Raw genomic sequence first — 12,282 nt, 5'->3', positions numbered from 1 at the left:
ATAGAGATCTTGCCACACACTGCCTTTAAAGAGTTTTAAAAGATCATCCCGTGCTGAGAAATAACAGAATTATCACAGATTTAGTAAAAAAAAAAATTTTTTTTGAAAATGTTTGCGATTTGGTGAGAAATTACACTCTTAAATGTCTCTCAGCTACCACCTCATCAAATTATACACCAAAACCTGTAAAACTGATTGAGCTGTAGTAACTTTTTATTGGTAGTGTCCTGATACCAATAAAAATCGATGAAAAAAAATGCTGGTACATTATCACCCGCTGCTTTTTAAAGAGGTTTAATAATGTTAAAATAATTATTTTTCATTAATTGTGAATAATAAACATTCACGAAGTACAAATGATGAATAAAGTTGACCAAAGCCGGTGTTTTGGACCACCTGAAACTCTCCCACACCGCCCCTGGGAAAACTGGGAGGACATCAGCGAGGGGGCGCGCGCATGCGCGTTCGWGGCGAGAGGCGTGTGTGGAAGTTTAGTTGAGAGGAGAATAAAGTGCAGAGAGACAGAGCGCAGGGCTGAAACAAATCTGCCGAAACAGAAATAAAACAAACTTTTAGAGGCGGTGGGATCAAGTTTAACGCTTTTATTGGAGTTTTTTTTTTTAAATGCTCATTTGTGTGAAGAAACTGTGGCCGTCAGTGACAGGTRAGTCTGTTTAGATTTGAATCAGAGAGAGTGAGAAAAACGATTAAAACTTTTATTAGCTTTAACTAGTGATTRTTTTACCAGTTTTACAACTTAAGTTTCTCAGTTGATGAGATTATGTGTATCAAACATCAGATATATTAACATGAAAAAGATGAAGAAGTTGTGTTTTTAAATGTTTTCTGAAAAGCTGAAATCATTGCGCTATCTAAAAGTTTCATAAAGATTCCTTTATTTCTATAAAGAGTTCCTAGTAGGATTCAATAAAAGTGTTTTCCACCTTTATAAGGTAAATTCTCATGTTGATGGAGGCTCTATGGACTTTTTTTAAAATTATTATTTAATTTTTTTAGCGCGCTCCTGTGGATCGTCTGGGAACAGCTCGACCATCAGGCGCATCCYTGTAGGTCCTCCAGTGTTTATGACTCACGCAAACTAGACTAGAATGGGCGAGAAGATGTGTTTGGGCCAAATTTAGGGACAAATCCCTGGAAATGATCCGATTTAAGCTGAAAACATGATCTCAAAATGCTCAACTAACTGGAAAACTGTGATGCTGAACGACTTTCCTGTCATTTGTTGTAAAGAACTGAATTATTTAAATTAGAAGCACCAGAACAAAAGCTGAAGTGAACTAAAAGCTAAAATTGGCACAAAAAATGCTCATAGCTGAAGCTGAAAGCAAATATTGGCAAAGCAATAGCTAAAATAAAAATGCAAAACAGTTTATCTAAACCAGTGTTTCCCAAAGTTGGGGTCAGGACCCAAGTGGGGTCCCGAAACATCAAGGTGGGGTCCTGAAAAGATTTTCTGAATTAATTACATTTTTGCCCTAGTTGTTACAAAGGAGTGAGGTTGACATATTTAAAATGGATAAATGTAGTATAAAAATATTGTTACCATGCCCATGTTTTGTTGACCTGATTCAAATGTTTATCATTGGTGGCACAGGTCTCTGCTACTATATATTGTGGGTTAAAATCGGAAAAGTTTGGGAAGCACTGCACTTTGGTTCCCAAAGTTGGGCTTGGGACCCAATTATGGGTCATGAAGCACCTTGGATAATCTCCAGAAATCAATTTAAAGGGTAATAAAATAATTGCTGATGTAATATTTTCCCTATAACTATTACAAAAAACATAAAATAAGTATAAATAAGTATTTATATTTGTGTACAAGCTGTTTAGATTGTCAAAAAGCCTGTGTTTTTAGGGTTATTAACAAAGCTTGTGTACTCAGACCAGTAATATTTGGGGTCACAAGTTTTTGCCATGAATATTTTGTGGGTCAGAAGATAAAAAGTTTGGGAACCACTGATCTAAACCATACCTAATAGCAAATACAGCAGAACAGTAACTAAAGGATACAGTTAGCTAAATGTTAGCTAAAAGCTAACATAAGCAAAACTAAAGCTCAAAGCAAATAGTTAAACTAGTAAAACATTAGCTAAAAGCTAAAACTAACAAAACATGCTAAAAGTTAAATTAACAAAACAGTAGGTAAAAGCTAAAAACAAATCAAGTATGGTGAAAGAGAATTCAAAGAGTCGTTGCAAATCAAGTAAAATTAATTCAAAATKTGTGAAAGTTAAAATGCTAAACGTTGTAGTCATCATTTTTGGAACAAGCTGAACATTTGGATATCTGCTAAACTAACTGAACAAATGTAAACTAGAAACAGAAAACAAAATTGTGAACGCTGACTCAGAGTTTAAACGTGTCGGTGCAATAAGTTCAGCCACATTTACTGTAAGACGCTCTGAACTCCAGATGAGGAGGAGGGAATAGTTCAAGTTCTGTGAAGATGCAGACCATTCATTTCTCAGCTTTGTGGTTAACGTGCAACTCCCCATGCCTTTGGTGTTTACAGTTTTCATAATTAGAATGGGAAAAGTATGGTTGTAGGTGTGTGCATTGAGGTGAAACTGAACAGGATGAGACTGGCTGTTCAAACAAACCACATATGTGGGGAACTCTGCCTTGTACTTTTCTTTAAAACTCCTTGATTTTCCAGTGAATGTTGAACCATTGGTGGGAATTGTACCCTCTACTGAAAGCAGTTTTTGCCCATAGCAAAATTTCTTGTGAACCACCTGTGGATGGATGACACTCTCAGAAAGTAACCAATGAGCACCTCTACAGCTGATAAACATTGGGAACTAAACACATTCAAGATGGTCACCACATTGGAAAACACAAGAACTATTACACCCAACTCAGTTTACAGATGTATTTAGCTCAAGTTTTAGAGTTGAAAGTCACTCACTTTATAAGATCTCACAATATTGCATAAGATAGCAAYGTAGCATAATTTACATGGTTGAAACAAAACAAACTGGTTGAAGAAATGCTGAGCCTTTTAATGAATAAAGAGACATTTTGAACAGTGAAGTCAATGAAAGGTGTCAGGTGAGACGCTGTCGGGGACGCTGTTGCAAAGTCCAGTTAGCGACAATTTCCTTATCAGCCCAAGATGACGTTGTTTTGTTGTTTTGTGTTTTAGGTTTAGTGCTCAGCCTTTGACCAATTGGAGGYGCACTGGATAAAGACGTTGCTGCAGCAGATCCTGCTAACCTGCCGTCACCCCGTCCTTTCAACAAACCAACAGCCTTTATGCACATCAGCTTGACTGTGGCCATCAAGGAATCCCCCGCCTTTCATGGAACCACGCCGGCCGATAGCACCGTAACCCCCGACGCCGTGGAAGGGTCAGCCATGGAGCCGCGTCGCGCCCTGGCTGCCCCTCCGCCGCCCCCGCCTCCCCCGCCTCCACCTCCGCCTGCGACCWCCTCGCCTTTCGGCCGGGCGAAGAGTGCCTGTCAGGGTCGGCTGAGGAAGCTGAACTGGGAGCGCATCCCCAAAGAGAAGGTGGAGGGGAGGAAGAGCGTGTGGAACGGGGCTGCTCCCGGTGAGGACGAGTTCCCCATAGACCTCCATTCTCTGGATGAGCTGTTTGGTCAGAAGGACAGCAAGCCCAGGGTCCAAATAGGCACCGTGAGGCGGCGGCCTGCAATGCTACACTGCAGATGTCCACAATATAGCCCTGAGGAGGTCAGACCATCGGAATGGCACAAGCAACATGTTTTCCATTTTCATYCCTTTACATCTATGTGTTCTTTGCTTCTTTTGCAGATTTCCCTGTTGGATTCCAAACGAAGTATGAATATTGGGATATTTCTGCGCCAATTTAAAATGTGAGCTTCTTAATTCCTTATTAGTTTTGGCATGACTGGCCAATTAAACTATCCAATGTTTCACACTTATCAGAGGTGAAGCATAATTAGTTCATTGTCATTTAAACACTTCTAAAGTTTTGACATTTTTTTGACTTTAAACCTGGTTTTACAAAAGTTTATTCGTGTTTTGACCTTCTATTAAATGAAGCAATTACCTTGGGAAGTAATCAAGAGCAGCTGCCATGTTTCCAAGGGTTTTGTTCCCCCTAATGGCTTTAGGCTTTTTGTCCAAATCAGTCAAGACRTACAGTCAAAGCTCATACACAATTGTGACCAGTGGACCAGAGTGCTTCCATTAAGCTGAACGTTTAAAAAGAGCCAAATGTCAAATGTGGTTCAGCATCAGAAGTGCTAAGTCCCAATAAAAGAGGGGATGTCTGGTGTTTGTAGGGGAGGTTGCAGCCTGAACAGCTGGGTGATGAGTGAGTGGCTCTTTACGTTTCAGAGTTGACACCTGCTGACACCCATAAAGAATGGGTAACCTTAAAGCCAACCCCCCATGATGAGAGACCCCACCGGTGGCTTGTCATATTCAGAAATCCCTCGAAGCCTCTTTAGCTTGTATAGTTCAAACAAAGCTGTGTTTATTGTTATGAAAAGGAGCTGTTTTCTAACCATTAAGGCTAATTTACGCAGCCTTTATTKAACCTTTGACTCATTTGTGTTTGACATCATGCAAAGTTGGCTTCATAAAGARTCGAGAAACACAAAAGTCCCGGGTTTCAAAACCCTGCCATCATGAGACTTTCTGCTCGTTTCTTTTTTTCCAGACTAGATTTGTTGAGACTTGCAGGGAAAGCCTTTATGTGAAAAGAGACTCTTCTGTACACAAACATTTGTCTTGTCGGCAAGCTTGTTTGCTCTTCTGTCAAATGTGACACGGCGACTGCTTTTAAATGCGGCCGTAGTTTAAACAARATCCAGTTTTTTTGTTTTCACTGTCTGAGTGGAGACTTACAAAAAAAAATCATTTCATTTCGGGGGGGCCTTTGTGCACCGTTGCGTTCGGTATTTTGTTCTCGGAAAGTGTTTCCGTTTGGATAAGAAGTTCTTCAGAAAACGATTTATTTCCTGGCTCCTTTAGATGTGTTTAACCACTCTAAAGCTCAAGTTTGACTCTATTCAGTTCATGTCTATTCAGTTCTGCTCAGGTGTGTGTGTCTCCATGTCAGTATGTCCCTCGCTCTGTGGGCGTGATTGTGGGCGTATCGTCAGCACGCGACTTAGCCGTTGGGGTGAAAAAGGAAAAAGAAAAAAAAAGTCGTTATGGTTTTATGGTTTAACAGTCTGAYKTTTTTTTGGGCACAGCACTGTTTATAAGTGTGTGTGTAACAGTGAGCAGCCAATTTGTCCTAACCACTTTGGAGGTGGCACTGAAAGCGTGGTTAGAACTGGAAATGGAGGCACGTTTGGCTGAGGCTGAACCGAGCGTGGATATTTTATTTTATTTAGTGATTATTTTACGTCTTACAGGCTCTGAGACGTAAAATAAATTTGAAGTAAAAAAAAAAATTCAGGAGATTTAAAAAAAATATCCGTGAGACTTCTCTATATTTCACTACACCTGCAAAATGGGAAATATGTGTAATTTATGCACAATCAGTACAAGATGACGTGTATGAACCACCGGTGTCAAATGACAAAATATTGACGTAAATGATGAGCTACGAATGCCTTCGGACAGTTTAGACCAAAATGCTRAAGCACACAGAGAGGAGTTAAGGGCCTTCAGAAAAAAATGTGGAAGGAAGTGAAGGAAACATGGGCCTATCGTGACTGATATTGTAATCCAATATTCAACAATAAAATTCTTATCACATGTTTTTTTCTTATATTGTGCGGTCCTGCTTCAAATTTATTTATTTAACGTTATTTAACCAGGCAAGTCCCGTTGAGATCTCAGATCTCTTTTTCAAGGGAGGCCTGGGCCAGAAGGTRACCTATTGTACATGTTTTTAGTGGTGGGGGGAAACCGGAGTACCTGGTAAACTGAAAGCCTTCCAAACATCGTCCGTGCATCTTTGCCTTTTATTCATCCCGTGAGCTCTGGGATTTATCCCTGTTGCTGTCATGCTAAAACAAATGGGTGTATTTTCACAGGCCTGCTAAGGAGATAGTTGAGGATATCAGACATGGAACCGGAGATCGATACGGAGCAGAGAAGCTTTCGGAGCTCTGCAAATTGCTGCCTGATAATGAGGAGGTGATAATCTTTTTTTTTTTTTTTTTTTTTTTTTTTTTGGGTGTGTAACTATGAAATCAACAAGGTTTTTCCTCTTCTCTACCCTTCCCTGTTTCTGTTACTCATCAGGTTTTGATTAAGATAATCAAAAACTTGTCATTATGTTGTATGGTGTGTTCTGTTTCTAGACACAAATCACGTGCAAGTAAATTGAAATTGACTCTTTCCACATCGTGTTGTGTTTTTTAATCTTTGAACAAAAGTTGCTGTTTTTTATGCATTTTTATGGCTCTTTTTCTCTCTCTCTCTCAGGAATCTCGCCTGAGGAAGTTCAGTGAAGAAAGGAGCTGCCTTGGAGAGCCTGATCTGTTCATGCTGCTGTTGGTGGAAGTCCCTAGGTACATCCCTCCTTAGCCCCCAAAAAGGGGAAAAAAGATACGGAATATTCCTTAAAAAAACCTTTGTTTTTCTCTTAAACTTTTTTAACATATTTTTTTTCTTGTAACAACGTCCTTCTTCACTTTGTGGGGCATGTTTATTTAACAAGAGACTGATCTCAAGTGTMTTTTAGTCGTCGTCATCACTCAAAGCATCCCTGCTGATCAGTCCGTCTCACTCGGTTTTTCTTTCATCAGTTTTCGTCTTCGGCTGGATGCCATGATCCTGCAACAAGAGTTTGACCCGGCTCTGACCTCTTTGTGTGTGGCAGCCAGATGTCTAAGGGAGGCGGCCAGAGGTAAAGTAACAGCGGGGAGTTGTGTACTCCACGGCCATTAAGACCTGGGACTTTGTTGACCAGTTAAAATTCTTTTGTTTATTCTTGGGTGGTGTCGGGCGCCAGAATGGAAATGAGATAAGCTAACATTTACGCTAACTTAGTAGCTCGCGAAAAGCTGCAATGTGGCACAAAAAGTTAGGATATTTGTGTTTGKAGGATTAYTTTGTTGTTGTAACAATGCTTCTTGGCAGTTTTTTCACCAGGCACCTGATTGGCAGCACCTGAGGGTAGCGGAAGCTCAAAACAACAACAAACGTTAGCTGTTTGACAATGACAAAAATGATTTTGCTAATTTTTCATGTGCACAACCCACACACTCAGCTCTACGGCTCATGCCACAAATGCATGTTCCCTACAAACGTGGCCCCATTTAAAAGGAAATTTAACAGACTTTCCAATGATATAAGATTTTTTTTCCCAAGAATCATTGTTACAACAAAGAAATAGCCTACCAAACACAAATGTTCTTACWTTTTGTGCTAAATTTATATTTTTAGATGGTGTCAGCTTTGTTCAAATGTATTTTCATTATTTGAAGCTTCAGGCACAACACGTTCTCCCTTTATTCTCCTAGAATTACTGAGCTGTCCAGAATTACACTCCATCCTCCGTTTGGTGCTGAAAGCAGGGAACTACATGAATGCTGTGAGTCCTCCCTAAATGTTATAATTACCATTTTCGTCTTTTCTTCTGAGTCTGAAAACGCAGATTTGATTTATCCGTCTRTGCTTTCAGTTGGAAGTTGATTTGGAGTTTGCGCTCAGGGTCGTCCYTCCGGCCTTGTACCTGCACTTTGACTGATTGTTTGTTTAAAGCTGTCTTCTGTGTGTTATATTGTGCACGGTTTCTCAGGGTGGATATGCGGGGAATGCAGCTGGCTTTCGAATCTCATCGCTGCTCAAACTGGCTGACACCAAAGCCAACAAGCCGGGGATGAATCTGCTGCATTTTGTTGCCATGGTAAGTTCTGAAATGTTGTGTAAAAATGTATTATTTGCTAAAAGAAACACACACAAAAAAACAAAAAAAAAACAAAGGAACGTTCGATGTACACCCCATGACAGCTTGAAGAACCTCCTTTAGCAGCAATAACTTGGCATAGTTTTCTTTATGAATTTATTAGTTTCTCACGTGGTTGTGGAGGAATTGTGGCCCGTTCTTTTTTCTTTTTCTTTTTTTACGTTATTCACTTCATTTAGGTTTGCAGACATTAATTTCTGCACAACTCTTCTTAGCTCCCACCAGAATTTCAGTCAGGTTGACTTCTGGATTTTTTTTTTCATCTCTTTGTTTTCAAACTAAAAATAAGACCAAATTTATATATATATAAAAAAAAGCATACCCCCTACTGGTTATTTAAAATAATGCATTTACCGAAACTTATCAGGTTTCTCTTTTCACTCTGCTACTTCCAATTTTTATTAATAAGTCTCCAATTTTATAATATTATGTGTCTGAGCTTTTGAAATGCAGATATTTAAAGGACTCTTAAGTTTTTGCATGGTGTTTCAGGTTCTGCAAAGAGCAGAAAAGTAGCTGATGCAGATCCTCAAAGCAAGACATTTTTTTCATCAAACGTGTTGCTTCTTTTGAGACAATAACTGGATAATCTATTGTGTTTGTCTCTGCAGGAAGCAGTGAAAAAAGACCAGAGCTTACTGTCATTTCCCAGCCAACTAGGCCACGTTGGCTCCGCCTCCAGGTCAGTCTCTTCTCACATTTTGGATCTTGCAGCTCCGATATTTCGTACACAGTCTCTGAGCTGCTGAGGAGTTTTATGTTGCTACTGTTTGACTCTCACCCAAAGRAAGGTGCCAAGTAACGACTGCCCTTACATGTTCGGCTTATGTACATTCACCTGTTTGCTATTTACAGCCTGCTGTTTGCTTTTTGTCATGCAACCTTTTTCTTCGGGAGGATTGCACATCTGTTTTATACCCATGTTAATTATAACTGTGTATCTCGGCAGGTTGTGCGAGGAGGCGGTGCTGGATGACTTGGCGAAGTTAAAAAGCAGAGTGGCTGCCCTCAGGGCGAATATACAGACTGAAGCGGAGATTCTGCAGCAGGCRCAGTTATTTCTGGAGGTAGACGGCGCAGTCTGAAAACGGCCTCGCGGAGGAAGTCGGAAGTAACCGAAATTCAGCAGGTTTGTTTTGTTCGCAGACAGCCGAAGGACGCCTGAAGGAGGCGGACGATGAGGTGGAGGGTATGAGGATGTCGAGTCAGGCTCTGATGGAGTTCCTGTGTGAAGACGACAGCACTTTCAAACTGGAGGAGGCCTGCAGCACTTTCCATTTGTTTTGCCTTCGCTTCCAAAGAGCTGTCCAGGTTCAGAGCTACAAATCAAAAAATGCGCAACTTTACTTGCACTGATGGGCGCTTTAAAATGACCACTATTTCTCTTTTTTTTTCTTTCCTTGAATGTTTTTAAATAGGAAAACGAAGAGCGGGAGCTTAAGGAGCAGAAACGTCTGGAACGTCAGCGTGAGGTGGTGGAAAAGCGTCGTTCTGTGGCTGCGTGCACGGGGCTGGACCTGGGTCTGAGCCTCGCCAGGGAGCCTCGCTGTCAGGAGAACCAAGATGAGCTGGAGCGGCTTTTGGAGAAGAACCTGAGCAGCGCTTGGAGCCGTCGAAGCCTTAGGAGCTGTGACMCGCGCCGATTCGCGCACCCCCTCCAAAGCGACGCCCACGCCTACGGCTCGCCCGCGATCGAGAGCTTCCCCGTGCTGGGCAGCAGCCCCACGTCCGTCAGCTGTCACCCGGACGGCTCGTCTGGCCACGAGACCCGCGCTGGGCTTTGCAGCTCCCCAGGAACCGATGGTGCCTGCTCTCCCGTCGACCGGGAGGACTCTGTTCTGGACGGAGGGAGAAAAGTGACAAACACGAGCGTGGAAGCAGTTACAGACTCACACATTGAACCTCTTAGATCCTGTCCTCATGAAAATCGCTTCGCAGCGAAACAACATGGGCCTGAGAGTGTTTCCTACAGGCTACAAGGTGAACAGAAGACAACTGAAATTCAAAAAGAGGCCACTTTTTCTCTAGAACACATGGCGTTGAACGGTTCCAGTACAGACTCCGCTGCTAAAAATACTGACACACCAGCCCAGTGTGATAAAAGCCAAGTCTCCGCTCACAGGCACAGGTTGGGCCTGTCGGKAGCGGACAGTAATTGTCTTCTTCAAAGTAAAACTAACGGCTCTTTTGTCCGTGAGTCCAATAAAACACGTAGAACTCTTTCTGGCAGCAACAACAAGAGCGGACTGTTGAAGCAGCCTAAATCTGAGACCAAATTAGAATCGCCCTCTGATGATGCACCATTCCAACCTCAGAAGAAAGGAGTTCCGTCTATTATGATAAGTGAGGCAGAGTCTTTGCCTGAGGCGAGTTTAAAAGAACAGACAGACACTAAGGTGGGTTTGACACCTGTGGAGGAGGTCTGGATGCCCTCCGGTTTGCTGGAGTTCAGCCAATCACAGCCAGAGGAGGTCTCTGACTCGCCAACTGCTGAGAGGGAGACAGCGAGGTCATACTCGCGTGTGGGAGAAACACTAGAGTGCCACACTCTAGTGAAAGGCCTGCGGTCCTACGAGGCCTTGTCACCCCCGACCTCCCCACTCCCACGACCCACGCCAAGCCTGTGCTCCAAGTGGAGGAAGGAGAGGGAGGTTGAACTCAAAGAGGGGGCAACTCCAGGGTCYTCGGTGTCGAAGGAGGAGACTCAGACAATGAGGGTTCCTGTGCGTAGTGGAATAGGGGCCAAGAGGGGGTTCGTGTCACGCACAGCCCCTTCCATCAGCACCGGCATTCCTCGGGTGCGCTCTAAAACCGACTCTTCAATTGGAGCCCTGACGGCTGCCAGCCCACCTGCACGGCTGTCTATTCCTCGCAGCGTTTCCCTGCGTTCCCCCGCCACTCAGTCGACCACTCGGGCCGAGGTGAAACGAAGCAGCAGCACGCGGGACAAGACCATGAGCGAGCCACAGGGTCCAGATAAACCCGCCCTGACTCGCAGGTCTTCAGACAGAGCCACGCCGGAGAAGGACTCCGGCAGCTCCCAGCCCGCCTTCGTCAGAGGAGCGCCCATCCGCGTGTCCAAGCGGCTCGCCCCGAACTCCGAGACCCAGCTGCCGCCCCAGCCTCGGACCGTCCACGGCCCGTCCTCCGCCACCGCCAAGACCATACGCACCGCCGTCATTTCAGCTGCTCGCAACAAAACCGCCAAGACGGCGAGCGCGGGCTCCTTCCCTTCTAGCCCCAAAAGCCCGGCAACGTCACGGATACCTGGTCCCAAAATGCCTCGAGCCACTGCAGCTCAGCCTCTGTGGAGGTGATGGATCCACCTCCTCAGTTCTAACTTTATTTTAGTTTAAGTTCAACTCTATTGGGTAAACCTGCATGCTTGGATTCTCTACATAAAGTGAGTCTGCACTGAAGGGGGTTGTAGATATATTTTATATGTTATGTTTAACACACTATCAGGGTAGTGGATCATCTACAATCTACCTCTTCACATCCATTTTTGTCCCTTACAGGCAATAGGGCAGCGATAGAAGATGCTGTCCTCTAGCAGTTYGTTTATAGAACAGCTGTTAGTCAGGTGATTGTCACATTACCTAAAAAATTAAGTCATTTGGAAAAACTGTTTTAWTTTGTTTTTGTCRTMGCTGACAATATGTTTTGAGCACTGTGGTCCCCTTACCTGAAAGATCAGTGTTTTCAGACTTGGTACAATAGTGAGCTGTTTATGTTCTCATTGACAGGCCTTTATTATAATGATGCACTTTACAAACTGAAGGAGGCTGTAAGGAGTTGCTGTCAATGTTATTTTATATTCAAAATATATATACATAACTTTATTTAGTAGCATTTTTCACTATATTATATGGGTTTGTAAAAAAATTAAATAAAGACAAGATTGTGATTTTTTGTGCTCTTTGAATGTATTAGATGATGTTTAGTAGGACCCCCGCATGCGAAGCGTAAGCGGGAGTCATTGTTTTTGTACATTTTTTTTCTTCAGTGATTTTTGGTCGACCGTAGCACAAAAACGGCTGCACCGATCAACATGAAAGTTGGCAGGACTGTAGTTGAGTCTGACCTACACTGCGCCAGCCAACRGTTTTWTGATRGACCCCATATTTCAGGAGGGGGTTCCTTTCAAAGTGGGAGTGTCRGTACATGCAAAAACACTTATAACTCAGAAATTGTTCAACATAGRAGCTTCAGATTTCTTTTGTTGTTTAGCTCTGCTGAAACACTATCCATCAGGCCCACCAATCAGTGCCCCACCCCACCCCAACCCCAAATTTATCTGAAAAAAAGGGGCATCTGGACATACAAAAGGGTTATTGCTCAAAAACTATTAAACATAGGAGCTTCAGATTTCTTTTGTTGTTTAGCTCTGCTGAAGCACTATC

At 42.8% G+C, this 12,282-nt stretch overlaps 1 protein-coding gene across 1 annotated transcript; it reads left to right on the top strand.

Annotated features, from left to right (window-relative positions):
* Positions 1-501: 501 nt before the first annotated feature.
* On the top strand, positions 502-11,786 carry fhdc2 (FH2 domain containing 2). Its single transcript, XM_014006045.1, has 12 exons — positions 502-664; positions 3,167-3,714; positions 3,796-3,857; positions 6,000-6,102; positions 6,394-6,479; positions 6,717-6,817; positions 7,434-7,504; positions 7,712-7,819; positions 8,491-8,561; positions 8,829-8,946; positions 9,026-9,190; positions 9,298-11,786. The coding sequence occupies exons 2-12, from the start codon at positions 3,277-3,279 to the stop codon at positions 11,194-11,196; spliced, it is 3,222 nt and encodes a 1,073-aa protein (XP_013861499.1). The 5' UTR covers positions 502-664; positions 3,167-3,276; the 3' UTR covers positions 11,197-11,786.
* The last annotated feature ends 496 nt before the right edge of the window (positions 11,787-12,282 follow it).

Source organism: Austrofundulus limnaeus, unplaced genomic scaffold (assembly GCF_001266775.1).
Source record: "Austrofundulus limnaeus strain Quisiro unplaced genomic scaffold, Austrofundulus_limnaeus-1.0 Scaffold34, whole genome shotgun sequence".
Classification (NCBI taxonomy): Eukaryota; Metazoa; Chordata; class Actinopteri; order Cyprinodontiformes; family Rivulidae; genus Austrofundulus; species Austrofundulus limnaeus.
The sequence above is the reverse complement of the archived record's forward strand: the minus strand, read 5'-3'. Positions and strand labels throughout refer to the sequence as shown.